The sequence below is a fragment of the Mesoplodon densirostris genome, chromosome 4 (assembly GCF_025265405.1).
Source record: "Mesoplodon densirostris isolate mMesDen1 chromosome 4, mMesDen1 primary haplotype, whole genome shotgun sequence".
Lineage (NCBI taxonomy): Eukaryota > Metazoa > Chordata > Mammalia > Artiodactyla > Ziphiidae > Mesoplodon > Mesoplodon densirostris.
Genome location: NC_082664.1, coordinates 49594910 through 49615143, shown reverse-complemented (window position 1 = coordinate 49615143; position 20234 = coordinate 49594910). Strand labels below are relative to the sequence as shown.

Below are 20234 nucleotides of genomic sequence, written 5' to 3'. Positions count from 1 at the left end.
CTTGGTAAAGTTCTGAACAAAAAATGAAGGACAAATTTCCCTCAATTTACAGTATTTGGGGAAATGGTGAAAGCCTTAGTAATAAAATATTTTGGATTTGAAAGTGCATTTGGGTGCCTGCATCATTTTGTTATCAACATAACAGCATCAATAGAGGAATAACATCAACTAACAAAATCTAATAGAACAAAGCAAATAGCACAGGAGTTGTATTTCTATTTTAATTTTTCATCTTACTGGAAATTAAGTGTATCAAATGGACTAATGCTTTTATTTCCCATTCTTTTCTCATTATGACAAAACTACCTCTCTGATTAACTCTCAATTAAAGCTCAGATCTTTTGCCAAGTTGTTTATTCCTATACTACTTAAGGTAACCTTGGCAGAACAAAATTTTCCTCCAGCTGCCACTGGGCAAGTTGGCAAAGAACTTATTTGTATTAAAAGGGTAGTTTAAACACAAGTGGTTCTAAAAATAAGAATTGTAAAGCAAGATAATCAAGAGTTTATTTCAACTGGTGCTCACTCAGTGTTTTCTAGGAGTGCATTGCAAGAGGTGACTATATTGTATATGGATGAATGGCTTGTCATGACAAATGTGCAGGGTTTCATGATGATTAATTTTTTCTCTTTTAGGGTATGTCTCTGTGCCAGACTGTTGTCGTAGGCTCTGTAGTCATTCTTCTCTATTCTTCAAGAGCATGTTATAATTTGGTGGTGATCACCATATCTCAGGATACATTAGAAAGTCCATTTAATTATGGATGGGATAATCTTTCAGATAAGGTAAGTACCTAGCATGTATTGCCAATATAAGTGTATGATAATGAAGTTAGCCTGACTAGGAGAACCTTTTAAGTGCTTGACTTACAAACACTTTTATGGAATCTCTAGCTACTATCAGTAATCATACTTAAAAGTTCTATGTTTAAAAATCCTCATTTAGGGCTTCCCTGGTGGCGCAGTGGTTGGGAGTCCGCCTGCCGATGCAGGGGACACAGGTTCGTGCCCCGATCCCGGGGGATCCCACATGCCGCGGAGCGGCTGGGCCTGCGAGCCATGGCCGCGGAGCCTGTGTGTCCGGAGCCTGTGCTCCGCAACGGGAGAGGCCACAGCAGTGAGAGGCCCGCGTACAGCAAAAAAAAAAAAAAAAAAAAATCCTCATTTATATGTGGCACTTGAAATCATTCTTCAGAGAGAACTTCTCCCAAAGTAGTGTTTTCTTTTCTTTTTGTTAATAATACTAACAGTGCCTTAAATCTATTGGTCATAAACCTATTTTACTAGTTTTTAAAGGATAGTGTTTAAATATCTCTAGATAAATTGGTTGCCTGTCATTAGCTAGTGAATATGGTTATGTGTTTAATTTGTTAGGATGAAATTAATTCTCTCTTACCCAAGAGCAACATATAACCTAAATATTTGGTTCGGTTTTAGATGTATGACTTTTATGAAAATCTGGCATTATCAGTCTTGATAATGGGAGAGCATTCGTAGTTCCTTGGGTGTCCAGGTGTTTTCTGTAGTGATTCCTGGTGTCCTAGCTATGCATATTTGACTTCCCAGCATTCTCCATCCTTTTCCTAGAAGTACATTTTGACATGGATACATGTCATATCTTTATTTATATTAATTTAACTTTGTACTGAATTTAAGGCATTGTGGGATACTATTTTATCAGAATTTCAGTTATCTTTCTAAGAAGGAATTTTCACGTGTGGTTCCATGTAGCAGATTCCCTTCACTCCTTTTCCCATTTCTCTCTTCCCACATCTATTAGAATAGAAACAAATCCAACATGGAGTTTAAGCCCAAAAGCATGTTTTTAAGTAGCAACAGAGCTGAGCGACTTGCATGTTACATTTCTCTACAGGTATAACTCAGGGTAAGTGTAATTATTTTGCCTTTGGAGCAGCTGGAACCAGTAGTCTCTTTTATAATTCTCCTTAGACTATGGGGCCTAAACCGTCTACCCCATTACCCATGTATTTAAAATATTTTCATAAATTGATGTATTGAAAAAGTTAGTACCTCTTTATTCTATTTAATAACAAAGCATTTTTATGACCTTTAAAGGATAAATATCATTACATGAGAAACCATAAAATATAGAAAATTAATTTAGAGTTTTATGTGCTTGTAAGTTGATGTTTTAACTTACCCTACCTGAAGCAAGTTGATTGTGGAGGGTGATTTCTTACACATAAAACAGATTTTAAAATTGCTCTGCCATATTCTATTTACAGGCTCATGTAAAAGACATAAGTGGAGAAGAGTATATAGTATTTGGAATGGTCCTCTTTCTGTGGGAACATGTGCCAGCGTGGTCGGTGGTACTGTTTTTCCGGGCACAGAGATTAAACCAGAACTTGGTATGATGTCATAATATTACCTAATGTCTGTTCTCCTTATTTTAAAAAATAATGGAACATTTATATTGATTTTCTATTTTTGGCAAAGACTAAAAAGCATTATAGATCCCAGCCTCCTTTCTTAGTTGAAAAGTAAATCTTCTTATGCTATCTAATACTTTGTTCACAGGCACCTGCTGGCATGATAAATAGTCACAGTTACAGTTCCAGAGCATACTTCTTTGACAATCCAAGACGATATGATAGTGATGATGACTTGCCAAGACTGGGAAGTTCAAGAGAAGGAAGGTAGATGTACTGAATTAGTACTGACATAGATTCAAAAGAACAAATCTAAGCTTTAACCCAAATATGAAAAGGGTGATTTGCTGATATATGTCAATAAATAAGATCATTTAACATTGGAGCTTAGAACAGTAGATGTTAAACCCATGATGGGACCTGTACTATAAAGAATTATCATCTGATTCTAAGCCCATATATTACCTTTATTTGAGAAATGCCTTTGGGGGTAAAATGGTACCATTTCATTGCAGGATTCCTTGTTAGTTCAGAGCTGATGGGGGTTGGTGAGCAGGGAAGAAATACTATTATAGTGATTTTATATGTTTCCATATCTAGTCTGCTGTTCAAAATCCACAGAGAAACCCTAGATAAAACTCTTGCAAAGCTTAGATGCCATAGAAAATCTTCATGTGCCCTACTTGTTCCAAAATCTTTGCAAGTCCATACCATTAGCTATGTGGCAGTGCAAAGAGAAAGCCTTAATGCACACATTAATGCTTTGAGTTTGATGTAAAAGTTTGATGTAAAGCCTTAATGCTTTGAGTTTTATGTAGCATTTTCTATAATCCTCACTTCATCTGGACAAGTTACTTAACCTCAGTTTTTTTAGTCTGTTTTCATCTGTAAGATAGGGATGATAATAGAACCTATCTGATAGGATTGTTGTAAAGATTAAATGAGTGTATGTGTGTGCAAACATACTGTACATATGTATGTATATTCACATATACATATATATACACACACACAAACATGTCTTAGAATAGAACCTACTACATAATAAGCACTATATTGTTATTATCTGATAATCAAGTTCTACTACTTTTGAGTGGTATTAATTCATTATTTTCTAATATGTGATATAGAATCAATGATATTAGATAAAAGTCATTGAATTTTGTAGAGAGCCATTATGTTATTTGGCAAAGAACATATTTCAATATATTCGATACTAACTGTATTATAAAATTCATTGAAAACTAAAAATGCCAACATGACTTATTACATCCTGATCACAGTCCTTTGGCTTTTTTGCCCTTTTTTGTTGCAGTTTATCAAATTCACAAGGTTTGGGCTGGTATGGCACCATGACTGGGTGTGGCAGCAACAGTTACACAGTCTCTCCCCACCTGAATGGACCTATGACAGATACTGCTCCTTTGCTCTTTACTTGTAGTAATTTAGATATGAACAATCACCATAGCTTATATGTAACACCACAAAACTGATGGCATTACCAAGTCGTGATTCTTCAATCGTTTTCCATGAATGTGTATATCCTGTATGTTTAAATTACATCTACATAAACATTCCATTATCTGTTGCAACCGAAAACAAAGCCTGGAAATGTGGCCATGTCCAGTGGGGGACACGGCTGTTACTTTTGACCTCGACCTGGTAAAATGAAGTGCAGTGGAAAGTTTGGAGCGGGAGAAAAGAGGGATTAGATCTTAAGGCACTTGATGGCCTCCAAACATCCCGACTTTGGAACGTCAAATGCGTAGTTGCATATTTGCACTTTTATCTTTGTCCTGAAAGAGTACACTGCGGTCCCCAAAGTCATACCCAGTGTTCACATTGGGATATTATGTTGTACACCAAATTAGGAGGCAATTTCCCTACAAAAATCAAAGCCTGTATATTCAGCAGTGTACTCCATGTGGAATTCTTACCCAATAAAGTTTATAGTGTGAACGGTGCACAGAATGAAGGCATACAAATGTACCATTCTTTTAAAAGATCTACTAAGAAGGTTGTAATCATTGAAGATAGTTCTTTTAAGCATGATTGTACAGTACCAACTGAAATTATTCAAATAATCATTTTAAACAAATGACAGTAGTAATCCTTTACAGTGAGGACCAGCAGTGTTCTTTGGAAAGCCACAGTCATTTCTTCAAGAAGAAAGTATACCAGTCAAAATTATGTGGCTACTTTGAGTAGATTTGGTCAAGTGATTATTTTGTATGATTAAGATATATGTAGTAGTTTAAGCATGATTCTTCAAGAAAGCAATAGTAATTTTTGCATAGGGAGATTTCGGTAGAAACTTCTTGGGACTAAACAAGTTGGAGATGCATTTAAGAACTATTCATAAAATGTATAATTCTGAGTTAAAACATGAATACATTTTCAAAGGCATTCAATTTAGCTGAAACAAAATATAGATAATCTTACTTACTCCTATTGAATCAGGATTATCCTCAGGTAAATTAAATCATGATACGTTATTGCAGTGAACTCAAGTGCAATACTTTGTAAGACATGTAATTCCTCCTTTAGTTTTCACATTTTTATATCTTGTATATGGGCAAAACCAAATTAAATTTAATTCAAATTAATTCCAGCAGTAGACTAAATGAACAACTTATGTAAATGTACTAACTAGGTAAGTATAAAACCAGTGGTTCACAATATTGGAATACTTTTAGAATTACATTAAAACTGTCTTGATTGTCCTATCTTGGATCTAAAAAATAATACATGGTAGGCTAAGGTAATAGAGAATTTTAAAATGCACTTTCTACCAGTGTCTATATGGAAAGAAGTAGATGCTGAATACCTCAAGATGCCAAGGTAATGGGCACACTGGGAAGTTGTCACAACATGCTTAAAGATGACTAACTATATATACAATTGTTTGCTGATCTATTTCTTCAGAACTGGAACTAATACAACTATCCTTTTCTGTCTTTACTTTGATTAGAAAGTTATGTTTTATTTCTACTCTTACATAAAATACCCTTCAACTTTTTGATTAATTGATTCAGTAACTTCATAAAAGTATAACAATAAGTGAAACCCCAAGAAAAAAATGAAATTTATAATGCTTTTGATCTTTTGGAAGGCTGGTACACAGCCAAAGAAATTTCATCTTTTTATCATACAAAATGATTCTGAATTCAGTCAAAAGCATAAACTTATAAATGTTACTTTGGGTTTATTTATAATCAATTCTCTCAAAGCAACCAAATTATTTAAAAATTTATAGGATAGAAGTTAACCTTGGTAGTAACAGAACAACATAACATGCACTTACCTGAGTATATTTTGATTGCGACTTCAATTATTGGGTTTCTTTTCAGAATGCCAACTATTTATTTTCCTAATAATGTTAGATATCTAATTAACTAGAACTATCTGAGAAGATCTGTGTTGCCTTTGTTAGTCCTCGGGGTTCAAAGTGATAAAGTAAATTTTTTCCAGTAAAGCTTCCCTAGACTTCCCTAGATAATGCTCCTATTTGACCAGAAAAGCAAAGGTTACTTTTTAAAAATATTTCACATAAAATAACTTTGTTCTTTCAGCTGCATTAGTTGATTCTTCCAAATCTGAGATTTGTAAATTTCTTACCCCTGACCAGGGTACCTGAATTCTTACATTTGTCTCCTTATACACATCTCCCACAATATATCACCAAAGACAAAAAAGATAAACTTCTGGCCCAATTTTTGCTTAAAAATTCCAAAGCACTAGGAGCACTTTAAGTCTGGTCTCGAAAGAAGGAGTTGTTTTAAAATCAAAGGGCTATCGATTCCCTGTTCATCCTGCACTGAAGCACATGATGACAATTTCAAACCTTCTTTTTGGTTCATTAACTAGAACAGAGAATTTCATTGCTTAAGTGTGTAATTTTACAGTGGTTAGCAGTACTTGTTTTTATCGTTTCATTTGAGTGGTCATTAATTTTGAAACTCTTGCCACTCATTATAGCTGGTAGTAGTTTTATGAAAAACGTAATTTATAGCTAAAGTGGCTTTTTTATGCATAGCTGCCTTTTTTATTGTTTAATGGTGTTTCTCAGCTATATAATCAGTTTCAAACTGGTTGTAAAAGTATAGCTGTGGCCAATGAATGTATTTATTTGTTGTTTCACTAAATTGTAACAAAACACTACTGTTAAAAATAAAAGTGTTTGTGCTTTTATCTGGAGGTCTGGTTTTCTTAATCTCTCTTAACAGACTACACCGATTGAGTTTCTATCATGTAAGGATAAGAAGCCTAGTGCTACCATAGAAAAGAGAAAAATACCTGGAGTTACAAATGACTGTATGCTTTTAGTGAGCTTACAATTACAGATCTTCCTTGGCTTATCATAAGTGAAAATGCATCTAATACACAGGGCCGACTGAACATCACAGCTTAACCTAGGCTACCTTAAACATTCTCAGAACACTTACGTTAAACTACAGTTGGGCAAAACATCTAACACAAAGCCTATTTTATAAGAGTGTTGAATATCTTGTATAATTTATTGAATATGTACTGAAAGTAAAAAACCAAAATGGTCCTATGGGTCCAGAATGGTCGTGTGTGGTTTGTTTACCCTTCTGATCGCATGGCTGCCTGGGGACTGCAGTGCTGCCACTGCCCCAGATCACCACAGGGGGTCATACTGCTTACTGCTAACCTGGGAAAAACAAAATTCAAAAGTGGAAGTACAGTTTCTGCTGAATGTGTGTCGCTTTTGCACCACTGTAAAGTTGAAAAATCTTAAGTTGAACTATCATTAAGTGTATAACTGTATGTACTTCACATCTAGAGGTGGTATACACTAATCAGTATTATACACGAATTTAATATGAAATGCCATAATTTAAAATACCAATACGCTATTAGATAGTACATGTTTATTCACACATTAAGCCAAGAAAAATTCTTGCATGAAATAACTTACAACACCTCTCACCTTCTCCTTAGATTCTTTTTTTTCCACTTATTTATTGTAGTATAGTCGCTTCACAATGGTGTGTTAGTTTCTGTTTTATAACAAAGTGAATCAGCTATACATATACATATATCCGCATATCTCCTCCCTCTTGCATCTCCCTCCCACCCTCCCTATCCCACCCCTCTAGGTGCTCACAAAGCACCGAGCTGATCTCCCTGTGCTATGCGGCTGCTTCCCACTAGCTAGCTATTTTATATTTGGTAGTGTATATAAGTCCATGCCACTCTCTCACTTTGTCCCAGCTTACCCTTCTCCCTCCCCGTATCCTCAAGTCCATTCTCTATGTCTGTGTCTTTATTCCAGTCCTGCCTCTAGGTTTTTCATGACTAGTTTTTTGGGTTTTTTTTTTTAGATTCCATATATACGTGTTAGCATATGGTATTTGTTTTTTTGTTTCGACCTATTTCACTCTGTATGACAGACTCTAGGTCCATCCACCTCACTACAAATAACTCAATATCGTTTCTTTTTATGGCTGAGTAATATTCCATTATATATATATATGTGCCACATCTTCTTTATCCATTGATCTGTCAGTGAACACTTAGGTCACTTCCATATCCTGGCTATTGTAAATAGAGCTGCAATGAACATTGTGGTACATGACTCTTTTTGAATTATGGTTTTCTCAGGGGATATGCCCAGTAGTGGGATTGATGGGTCGTATAGTACTTCCCTTTTTAGTTTTTTAAGGAACCTCCGTACTGTTCTCCAGAGTGGCTGTATCAATTTACATTCCCACAAACAGTGCAAAAGGATTCGCTTTTCTCCACACCCTCTCCAACATTTATTGTTTGTAGATTTTTTGATGAAGGCCATTCTGACTGGTGTGAGGTGATACCTCAGTGTAGTTTTGATTTGCGTTTCTCTAATGATTAGAGATATTGACCATTCTTTCATGTGTTTGTTGGCCATCTGTATATCTTCTTTGGAGAAATGTCTATTTAGGTCTTCTGCCCATTTTTAGATTGGATTGTTTGGTTTTTTGATATTGAGTTGCATGAGCTGCTTGTAAATTTTGGAAGTTAATCCTTTGTACAAATTTTCTCCCATTATGAGGGTTGTCTTTTCATCTTGTTTATGGTTTCCTTTGCTGTGCAAAAGCTTTTAAGTTTCATTAGGTCCCATGTGTTTATTTTTGTTTTTATTTCCATTTCTCTAGGAGGTGGGTCAAAAAGGATCTTGCTGTGATTTATGTCATAGAGTGTTCTGCCTGTGTTTTCCTCTAAGAGTTTGATAGCATCTGGCCTTACATTTAGGTCTTTAATCCATTTTGAGCTTATTTTTGTGTGTGGTGTTAGGGAGTGTTCTAATTTCATTCTTTTACATGTAGCTGTCGAGTTTTCCCAGCACCACTTATTGAAGAGGTTGTCTTTTCTCCATTGTATATTCTTGCCTCCTTTATCAAAGATAAGGTGACCATATGTTCATGGGTTTATCTCTGGGCTTTCTATGCTGTTCCATTGATCTATCTTTCTGTTTTTGTTCCAGTACCATACTGTCTTGATTACTGTAGCTTTGTAGTATAGTTTGAAGTCTGGGAACCTGATTCCTCCAGCTCCATTTTTCTTTCTCAAGATTGCTTTGGCTATTTGGGGTCTTTTGTGTTTCCATACAAATTCTGAAATTCTTTGTTCTAGTTCTGTGAAAAATGCCATTGGTAGTTTGATAGGGATTGCATTGAATCTGTAGATTGCTTTGAGTAGTATACTCATTTTCACAATATCTTCCAATCCAAGAACATGGAATATCTCTCCACCTGTTTCTATCATCTTTAACTTCTTTCATCAGTGTCTTATAGTTTTCTGCCTACAGGTCTTTTGTCTCCTTAGATAGGTTTATTCCTAGGTATTTTATTCTTTTTGTTGCAGTGGTAAATGGGAGTGTTTCCTTAATTTCTCTTTCAGATTTTTCATCATTAGTATATAGGAATGCCAGAGATTTCTGTGCATTAACTTTGTATCCTGCTACTTTACCAATTTGTTGATTAGCTCTAGTAGTTTTCTGGTAGCATCTTTAGGATTCTCTATGTATAGTATCATGTCATCTGCAAACAGTGACAGCTTGACTTCTTCTTTTCTGATTTGGATTCCTTTTATTGCTTTTTCTTCTCTGCTGTGGCTAAAACTACCAAAACAATGTTGAATAATAGTGGTAAGAGTGGACAACCTTGTCTTTTTCCTGATCTTACTGTAAATGGTTTCAGTTTTTCACCCTTGAGAAAGATGTTGGCTGTGGGTTTTTCATATATATGGCCTTTATTATGTTGAGGTAAGTCCCCTCTATGCCTATCTTCTGGAGGGTTTTTATCATAAATGGGTGTCGAATTTTGTCGAAAGCTTTTTCTGCATCGATTGAGATGATCATATGGTTTTTCTCCTTCAATTTGTTAATATGGTTTATCACATTGATTGATTTGCATATATTGAAGAATCCTTGCATTCCTGGATAAATCCCACTTGATCATGGTGTATGATCTTTTTAATGTGCTGTTGGATTCTGTTTGCTAGTACTTTGTTGAGGATTTTTGCATCTATATTCATCAGTAATATTGGCCTGTAGTTTTCATTTTTGGGACATCTTTGTATGGTTTTGGTATCAGGGTGATGGTGGCCTCGTTAAATGAGTTTGGGAGTGTTCCTCCCTCTGCTATATTTTGGAAGAGTTTGAGAAGGATAGGTGTTAGTTCTTCTCTAAATGTTTGATAGGATTCGCCTGTGAAGCCATCTGGTCCTGGGCTTTTTTTTTGTTGGAAGATTTTTAATCACAGTCACAGTTTCAGTGCTTATGATTGGTCTGTTTATATTTTCTGTTTCTTCCTGGTTCAGTCTCAGAAGGTTGTGTTTTTCTAAGAATTTGTCCATTTCTTCCAGGTGGTCCATTTTATTGGCATATAGTTGCTTGTGGTAATCTCTCATGATCCTTTGTATTTCTGCAGTGTCAGTTATTACTCCTCCTTTTTCATTTCTAATTCTATTGATTTGAGTCTTCTCCCTTTTTTTCTTCATGAGTCTGGCTAGTGGTTTATCAATTTTGTTTATCTTCTCAACGAACCAGCGTTTAGTTTTATTGATTTTTGCCATTGTTTCCTTCATTTCTTTTTCATTTATTTCTGATCTGATCTTTATGATTTCTTTCCTTCTGCTAACTTTGATTTTTTTTTTGTTCTTCTTTCTCTAATTGCTTTAGGTGTAAGTTTAAGTTGTTTATTTGAGATGTTTCTTGTTTCTTGAGATAGGACTGTATTGCTATAAACTTCCCTCTTAGAACTGCTTTTGCTGTATCCCATAGGTCATCGTGTTTTCATTGTCATTTGTTTCTAGGTATTTTTTGATTTCCTCTTTGATTTCTTCAGTGATCTCTTGGTTATTTATTAGTGTATTGTTCAGCCTCGATGTGTTTGTATTTTTTACAGATTTTTTCCTGTAATTGATATCTAGTCTCATAGCATTTTGGTCGGAAAAGACACTTGATATCATTTCAATTTTCTTAAATTTACCAAGGCTTGATTTGTGAACAAGATATGATCTATCCTGGAGAATGTTCCATGAGCACTTGAGAAGAAAGTGTATTCTGTTGTTTTTGGGTGGAAGGTCCTATAAATATCAATTAAGTCCATCTTATTTAATTTATCATTTAAAGCTTGTGTTTCCTTATTTATTTTCATTTTGAATGATATGTCCATTGGTGAAAGTGGGCTGTTCAATTCCCCTACTATGATTGTGTTAGTGTCGATTTCCCCTTTTATGGCTGATATGTTTTGAGCTGCTTATGTATTGAGGTGCTCCTATGTTGGGTGCATAAATATTTACAATTGTTATATCTTCTTCTTGGATTGATCCCTTGATCATTATGTAGTGCCCTTCTTTGTTTCTTCCAGTAATGTTTATTTTAAAGTCTATTTTGTCTGATATGAGAATTGCTACTCCTGCTTTCTTTTGATTTCCATTTGCATGGAATAGCTTTTTCCATCCCCTCAGTTTCAGTCTGTATGTGTCCCTAGTTCTGAAGTGGGTCTCTTGTAGATAGCATATGTATGGGTCTTGTTTTTGTATCCATTCAGCCAGTGTATGTCTTTTGGTTGGAGCATTTAATCCATTTACATTTAAGGTAATTATCGATATGTATGTTCCTATTACCATTTTCTTCATTGTTTTGGGTTTATTATTGTAGGTGTTTTCCATCTCTTGTGTTTCCTGCCTAGAGAAGTTCCTTTAGCATTTGTTGTAAAGCTGGTTTGGTGGTGCTGAATTCTCTTAGCTTTTGCTCGTCTGTAAAGGTTTTAATTTCTCCATTGAATCTGAATGAGATCCTTGCTGGGTAGAGTAATCGTGGTTGTAGGTTTTTCCCTTTCATCACTTTACATATGTCCTGCCACTCCGTTCTGGCTTGCAGAGTTTCTGCTGAAAGATCAGCTGTTAACCTTATGGGGATTCCCTTGTGTGTTATTTTTTTCCTTGCCGCTTTTAGTATTTTTCTTTGTGTTTAATTTTTGATAGCTTGATTAATATGTGTCTTGGCATGTTTCTCCTTGGATTTATCCTGTATGGGACTCTCTATGCTTCCTGGGCTTGATTGACTATTTCCTTTTGCCATATTAGGGAAGTTTTCAACTATAATCTCTTCAGTATTTTCTCAGTCACTTTCTTTTTTTCTTCTTCTTCTGGGACCCCTATAATTAGAATGTTGGTGTGTTTAATGTTGTCCCAGAGGTCTCTAAGACTGTCCTCATTTCTTTTCATCCTTTTTTCTTTATTCTGCTCTGCAGTAGTTATTCCCACTATTTTATCTTCCAGGTCACTTATCCGTTCTCCTGCCTCATTTATTCTGCTGTTGATCCCTTCTAGAGAATTTTTAATTTCATTTATTGTGTTGTTCATCACGGTTCGCTTGCTCTTTAGTTCTTCTAGGTCCTTGTTAAATGTTTCTTGTATTTTGTCCATTCTATTTCCAACATTTTGGATCATCTTTACTATCATTGCTCTGAATTCTTTTTCAGGTAGACTGCCTATTTCCTCTTCATTTGTTTGCCCTGGTGGGTTTTTACCTTGCTCCTTAATCTGCTGTGTGTTTCTTTGTCTTCTCATTTTGCTTAACTTACTGTATTTGGGGTCTCTTTTTCACAGGCTACAGGTTCATAGTTTCCGTTGTTTTTGGTGTCTTTCCCCAGTGACTAAGCTTGGTTCAGTGGGTTGTGTAGGCTTCCTGGTGGAGGGGACTAGTGCCTGTCTTCTGGTGGATGAGGCTGGGTCTTGTCTTTCTGGTGGGCAGGTCCGCGTCTGGTGGTGTGTTTTGGGGTGTCTGTGACCTTATTGTGATTTTAGGCAGCCTGTCTGCTAATGGGTGGGGTTATGTTCCTGTCTTGCTAGTTGTTTGGCATAGGGTGTCCAGCACTGTAGCTTGCTGGTTGTTGAGTGGAACTGGGTCTTGGTGTTGAGATGGAGATCTCTGGGAGAGCTTTTGCCGTTTGATATTACATGGAGCCAGGAGGTCTCTGGTGGACCAATGTCCTGAATGCGGCTCTCCCTCCTCAGAGGCACACGCCTGACACCCGGCCAGAGCACCAAGACCCTGTCCGTCCCATGACTCAGAAGAAAAGGAAGAAAAAAAGAACGAGAAAAAGAAAAAAAGAAAAGAAAAGAAAGGTATTAAAATAAAAAAATAGGGCTTCCCTGGTGGCTCAGTGGTTGAGAGTCCGCCTTCCGATGCCTGGGACATGGGTTCGTGCCCCAGTCTGGGAAGATCCCACATGCTGCGGAGCGGCTGGGCCCGTGAGCCATGGCCGTTGAGCCTGCGTGTCCAGAGCCTGTGCTCCGCAACGGGAGAGGCCACAACAGTGAGAGGCCTGCATCCTGCAAAAAAAATAAAATAAAATAAAATAAAATAAAAAATAAATATTAAATATAAAATAAATTTAAAAGTAGTCAAAAAAAAGAGAAAAAAGAAAGAGAGAAAGAAAGAAGAGAGCAACCAAACCAAAAGACAATTCCACCAGTGATAACAAGCACTAAAAAGTATACTAAAAAAAAAAAAAAAAAAAGGACAGAACCCTAGGACAAATGGTAAAAGTAAAGCTATACAGACAAAATCACACAAAGAAACATACAGACTCACATAAAGCGAATAAGGAAATATATATATATATATTTTTTTTAAAAGGAGCAAGAGAACAACCAAATTAATAAACAAATCTACCAATGATAATAAACCCTAAATACTAAGGTAAACATAAAACCAGAATAAATTAGATGCAGAAAGCAAACCCCAAGTGTACAGTTGCTCCCAACGTCCACCGCCTCAATTTTGGGATGATTGTCTATTAAGGTATTCCACAGTTGCAGGGTACATCAAGTTGATTGTGGAGATTTAATCCGCTGCTCCTGAGGCTGCTGGGAGACATTTCCCTTTCTCTTCTTTGTTCGCATAGCTCCTGGGGTTCAGCCTTGGATTTGGCCCCGTCTCTGTGTGTAGGTCGCCTGAGGGCATCTGTTCCCTGCTCAGATAGGATGGGGTTAAAGGAGCCGCTGATTCGGGGACTCTGGGTCACTCAGGCGGTGGTGGGGGGAGGGAGGGGTACAGATGCGGGGCGAGCCTGCGGTGGCAGAGGCCGGCATGACGTGGCACCAGCCTGAGGCGCGCCGTGTGTTCTCTCGGGGAAATTGTCCCTGGATCACGGGACCCTGGCAGTGGCAGGCTGCATAGGCTCCCGGGAGGGGAGGCGTGGATAGTGACCTGTGCTTGCACACAGGCTTCTTGGTGGCGGCAGCAGCAGCCTTAGCGTCTCATGTCCGTCTCTGGGGTCCGTGCTGATAGCTGCAGCTTGCGCCAGTCTCTGGAGCTCCTTCAAGCAGCGCTCTTAATCCCCTCTCCTCGCGCACCCGAAAACAATGGTCTCTTGCCTCTTCGGCAGCTCCAGACTTTTTCCCGGACTCCCTCCCAGCTAGCCGTGGCGCACTAGCCCTTCAGGCTGTGTTCACACAGCCAACCCCAGTACTCTCCCTGGGATCTGACCTCCTAAGCCCGAGCCTCAGCTCCCAGCCCCCGCCCGCCCCGGCGGGTGAGCAGACAAGCCTCTCGGGCTGGTGAGTGCTGGTCGGCACCGATCCTCTGTGCGGGAATCTCTCCACTTTGCTCTCCTCACCCCTGTTGCTGTGCTCTCCTCCGTGGCTCCGAAATCCCCCCCCGCCCCATCTCCGCCCGTGAAGGGCCTTCCCAGTCTGTGGAAACCTTTCCTCCTTCACAGCTCCCTCCCCGAGGTGCAGGTCCCGTCCCTATTCTTTTGTCTCTGTTTTTTCTTTTTTCTTTTGCCCTACCCAGGTACTTGGGGAGTTTCTTGCCTTTTGGGAAGTCTGAGGTCTTCTGCCAGCATTCAGTAGGTGTTCTGTAGGAGTTGTTCCACATGTAGTTGTATTTCTGATGTATTTGTGGGGAGGAAGGCGATCTCCACATCTCACTCCTCCACCATCTTGAAGGTCTCTCTCCCCCTTAGATTGTTAAACAGGTATAAATTTATGTAGCCCATAATTCTGGGCAGCTCTGATTATTCAAGAAATTCTTCAGTGATGTTTTCCCCTGAAAGAAGAGTTCTTACCACTTTTTCCATAATAGGCCCCTTACATAACTTGCCAAAACCACACACAATTTTGAATACAGTTTGAGAAGTTTTATTGACCCCCCGCCAAAATCCACAAATCCTTGGGCATCTACTGACTCTTACTGTAAAGAATATTTGGAGTGAAGAAGGTATGACCATTAATATAATGAAGTTGTCACTTTAAAAGCAATTTATTCAACAAACATTTATTAAGTGTTCATATGCCAAAAACTATGCTATGAAGATGCAGAAATGGATAAAGTTCCTTTTCCTGCCCTTAAGGAGCTCACATTCTAGTAAAGGAAACTTTAAACAACAAAAACAATACAGTACAATAAGTGACACAATAGAGGTAGGTTGTAATTACAGTGGTGACACAAAAGAGGAAGTCAGATGATCCTCCTTGGATGGAACAAGGGCAGAGGTGTTGCTTTATGCTGGGCCTGCAAGGATACACAGAAATTTTCCAGGTGGGGAAGGATGGCTAGGGCACTTGATAGAAAGAGAATAGCAGGTACCAAGGTGTGGAGGCCTGACTATGCTGCATCTGATGAACTGTGTGTTTTTAGCAGAACATGGGGTCGGGGGAGCAGAAAGACCCATATCAGAGAAGCTTGTACACCAAGGAAAGGGGTTTGGCTTCCTCCTAAAGCCTCATGAAATCTCTGAGGTGTGTTAAGCAGGGAGCAACGTTGTTTGAGTGCTTCTAGAAAGCCCACTTTGGTAGCATTGTGGGGCAAAAGAAAGGAGAAAGGAAACAGGCTTGGGACAAGGAGAAAGGTTCATATTTAGAGAACAGCAGTGAAAATGGAAAGAGTGATATATCAGAAACATGGAGATAAAATCCTTAGAGATTAGACATCGGCTGGACAGGGGAGAAGTGGAGGAGAGAAGTGAGCCTAGAGAATTTAGATGATGATGGTTCTAAAATTAACCAAAGGAAGAAACACAGGCATAAGAGTGGGTTTGGGGGAGAATGACTTTTTAAGACACCCACAGGTGTCTATGGGACGACCAATTGAAGATGTGTAGAAGGCAAATGGACTGAGAAGTCTGGGGTAAAGATAAGGATTTAGAGGTCATTTAATTGGAAGGACTCAAGAGTGAGAAGTGGTGGTGGTGAAGAGAGCAGGAATGAAAGCCTGAGGAATAACTTAAAGAATAAATGAAAGAGGCACCCAGGAGTGAGTGAAATATAAGGAACCCAGGGGAAAAAAGCTTTTTAAAGAAGGGGCTATCAACAGTGTCTAATGCAGAAAAAAAGGTCAAGTAAGAAATGGCTTGTGAACAAAACCATGGATTTAGAATTGGGATTTTAGACTTCAAAGTATAATATTGTTAAGAACTACTGAGCCAAAAGCCAAATTTCAGTTAAGGAGCAAGTGGAGGGTGACAAAGTGAAGATAGGAATATTCTTTCAAAAAGATTAGCTGTTTAAGAAAAAAAAAAAGGGCAGGGACATAAAATGAGTTAGGGAGGTATACAGGTGAAATAACCATTTAAACCGATCTACCATATTTTCAGAGTACTACAAATGTCCTTATAGTTTTATATTTGGCGCTCACTTCATAGTTCTTTGAGTTCTTTGAGAATAATGACTTAATAGTAGGTTAGTATCTTTCTTCTCCTGCCGTATTCAAATGAGGGGGAAAAGGAAAATAGGACATATTTTGTGAAACATAGTTCTGTGATTATTAATTTAAATATACTGACTACATTTTCATACATTCATTCAACGAATATTTACTGGACACCTACTATGTGTTTGACACTGTACCAGGCCTTATGGACATAGAGAAGAAAAAGTATACAGTAGTATAAAGTGGCATTTCTAAGCCATTATATAAATAAACCCTGCTTTATTAATAATGTTACATCTCAACATGATATACCTGCTAAGACATACAGAGAGGGCCCATGACTTTGAGGTATACAGTTTCTTTTTTCCCTACAATTACCATGTGATATAAATTCCTAAACCCCTTCATATATTTTTATCACTGAAGGTCTTTCCTTAATGAAAACCACTAAAAATTACAGTTTAGTTTTTGGGAGAAAAAAGAAATGAACATCATGTACAAAACCCAAAAATTATATGCCTTATGACTATACAGATCGAGCATTAAAAGGGTAACAAAACTCAAAAAGAATTTTAGATTGGAACTCAAAATGATTCCTGATTCTAAGGCTTATAGTATTATATAGTTACAGATTTTTTTTCCTGAAAAAAATCATTAAAAAATTATTCACACTGAAGTGTTCATGGTTCAAAGGGCACAATGCCTGTAACTGACTTTCAAATGATTGAGGAAAAATAGTATATGTGTGTATGTATACAGAGAGAGCATGAGAGATAAAGCAAATATGAACAATTAAGGAATCTGGTAAAAGAGTTCTTTGTACTATCCTGGAAACATTTCTGTAATTTGAAATTATATAAAAATAAAAAGTTTCCCCAAAATTTTATTCAGAATTAGGGAAAGTATTATGAGAATAAATATATAAATCTATTCAACTTTTCACACTGTTTAGAAATCCCCTATGCCTTTGAGTTATCATTGTATCTTTCTACACACCAAAATAAGCCAATCAAAATAGCAATATAATTCTAAAACTGATTTGTTTCATACCAAAGTATTGTAGGGTTGCCAGATAAAACGCAGGACTCCCAGTTAAATTTGAATTTTAAAGGAGGAATAATTTTTTGGTATAAGTTTGTCCCAAATATTGCATGGAACATACTTGTATTAAAAAACTACTTGTTGTTTATCTGAAATTTAAATTTAACTAGGCATTCTGTATTTTTGTTTACTAAATCTGGTCACCCTAAATGTTGAAAAATTTTAGGCTGTTAATAATGGGTCATCATGAGCCTGCTTAGCATTTTCCTATAAATGCTTGTCACATTGGCCATAGTTTTATTTATATTACATCTTCTTACACAAAATTATTAAAACATCATTTACTTAGGGTATATATGAATTTGATAATCCTGATTTTACTTAATATTAAACTTTAAAAGTTGTACCACATTATCAAAGTTTTACTTTTACTCACAATAATATTATACATAGACTTAACACAATTTTAAAAATTGTTTACTTAAAACAATATAATTCCCTTTTACAAAAGCAGCTTTATATAAAATGTTTGGCTTAAGACTGTCATTGCTATTAATGCCTTTGAACGAAATTCCACTCTTTGGCCTCCGTTGTCCAAAAACAGGCACATTTCAACTTGTTTTCTTTAATGAATATTTTGTAACAAGTTCCTGAAGTTTTCTAATTCTTTCACACTTGTTGAAATTCTGTAACCAAAAAAAATTTCACTTAGAAACGATTTTAGATAACTTTTCTCTATAAGTTAATCACTTTCCATTTTCAGAACACAGAAAAAAATTTAAGTAATTTATTTCAGCAAATGTAAAGGTGCATAAACCACTTAATCTATTTTGATGCACTTCAGTTTTTTTTTTTTAACATCTTTATTGGAGTATAATTGCTTTACAATGGTGTGCTAGTTTCTGCTTCATAACAAAGTGAATCAGCTATACATATACATATATCCCCATATCTCCTCCCTCTTGCGTCTCCCTCCCACCCTCCCTATCCCACCCCTCTAGGTGGTCACAAACCACCGAGCTGATCTCCCTGTGCTATGTGGCTGCTTCCCACTAGCTATTTATTTTACATTTGGTGATGCACTTCAGTTCTTAATCTGACATGTCAAAACTAAGATAATATTGCCCAGAAATTAGCTATTTTTAATTATTCATAACTTAGTATTAAAGTTTCAAAATGTAAAATTATAAACTATGTAAGTATTAAAATATTAGGATATTTTAAGAATTCAGAAGTATATTCATATGCTTAGTATTTAAAGTACATAGATATAAAGTATATAAGCAGTAAAATATGTATTTTAAATATGCATAAGTATATGAACACTTAAACTAATCAATATACCATATTTAGTAAATATACAAAGAATCAAAGCCTTTGGACTATAAAGAGTGAGAACAGTAATTGTGTGATCAAATTGTTTTCACTTTTATAAAAAAGTAAAGATTGTTATTTTAAGTGTACTTTAGCTCTGTTCTCAACCATGAAAAAAGTTGCAAAGTACTCAAATATAACTGTCAAGCTTCTGTATACTAGAGAATAATTTTGAAGGTCAATTACATCAAACCCAAAATATTAGTCATAATTTTTTTAAGTGAAGTAATGTAGTCCTTAGAAAATGTTATTTTAATAAATCTCTGCATTCTTTAGATAAAATAGGCTAGAAGAAATTTATCTATACTTAAATTTTATAATGTAAGTTCCTTATTTCAAGCTTATTTTCTAATCATTTTGATGCAAATTATTTTTAAAAGAACTATTAACCTTTTTACACAATGGTGAATTCACATGGAAATTTTATGTGTACACCTATATTACACAACATGACTTTTCCAGGACCTTCAAAAACACATTTGAGCAGCACAAATACTTTTAAATAATATAGAAAAAATATACAGTTTCAGCAAGATGAATATTGAAGTCCACTCAGTGAATTAATGATTATAAAAGTCAACAGATGAAAATAAAGAATATTATTTAATGATTGTGTGTATCTACAAAGTTATTTCATAAGATCACAGAATTCTGTAGTGAGATAATTTCACTAAAAAAGGTATTTCTTACCCAGTTTTATCTGAAAGTATACATGTTGCATTAGACTTACTTGGCTAGCAGAAACAATTTTGGTAGAAACTAACCTTCCAAATGCATTAAATAATGATACTATTTCTTGTCTGGTTAGATGGAATTCATAACTGGGCCCACTTTCTGGCATATTTGCAATAAGTTTCTCAGAAAACAAGATCTTCAGAGCAGTGCCCAAACCCTGAGTCTATAATAAAAACAAGAAAAAAAGAAAAATCAGAAAATTCTTTGTGCAAAGAATGAAAATAGGATTGAGCTTGATATGCTTACCTGAAGCTTTCCCCACAGTCGACATTTCAAACAACCAACACAATCCATGATTCTTGAAATATTTCTAAAATGCAGTCGAAAGTCCTCCTAAAAATAATTAAAATTTTATTAAAATATAGTATACAGTCAAATACTAAGTATTTCTGAGTGCCTTCTATGTGCCTCACAGTATGCAAGGCACTGGAGGGCACCAAAGTGAGGAACAGAACTGAAGTCAACATCCACGGAGTACCTCCTACACACCGGAATCTTTACATATACAATTTCATTTCATC

At 36.3% G+C, this 20234-nt stretch overlaps 2 protein-coding genes across 3 annotated transcripts in view; one reads left to right on the top strand and one right to left on the bottom strand.

Annotated features, from left to right (window-relative positions):
• GPR137C (G protein-coupled receptor 137C) overlaps window positions 1-3886 on the top strand; it is a 52699-nt gene extending 48813 nt beyond the window's left edge. The window contains exons 4-7 of the mRNA XM_060098107.1: window positions 637-786; window positions 2247-2372; window positions 2542-2660; window positions 3709-3886. Of these exons, the coding sequence (XP_059954090.1) occupies window positions 637-786; window positions 2247-2372; window positions 2542-2660; window positions 3709-3886 (573 nt within the window). The remainder of the gene's footprint in view (window positions 1-636; window positions 787-2246; window positions 2373-2541; window positions 2661-3708) is intronic.
• Window positions 3887-15173: 11287 nt separating this feature from the next.
• ERO1A (endoplasmic reticulum oxidoreductase 1 alpha) overlaps window positions 15174-20234 on the bottom strand; it is a 45208-nt gene continuing 40147 nt past the window's right edge. For both annotated transcript variants that reach the window (XM_060096210.1, XM_060096211.1), the window contains 3 exons: window positions 19960-20046; window positions 19743-19876; window positions 15174-18290 (listed from right to left, as the gene is read on the bottom strand). In XM_060096210.1, coding sequence (XP_059952193.1) covers window positions 18230-18290; window positions 19743-19876; window positions 19960-20046 — 282 coding nt within the window. In that variant the 3' untranslated portion in view covers window positions 15174-18229. The remainder of the gene's footprint in view (window positions 18291-19742; window positions 19877-19959; window positions 20047-20234) is intronic.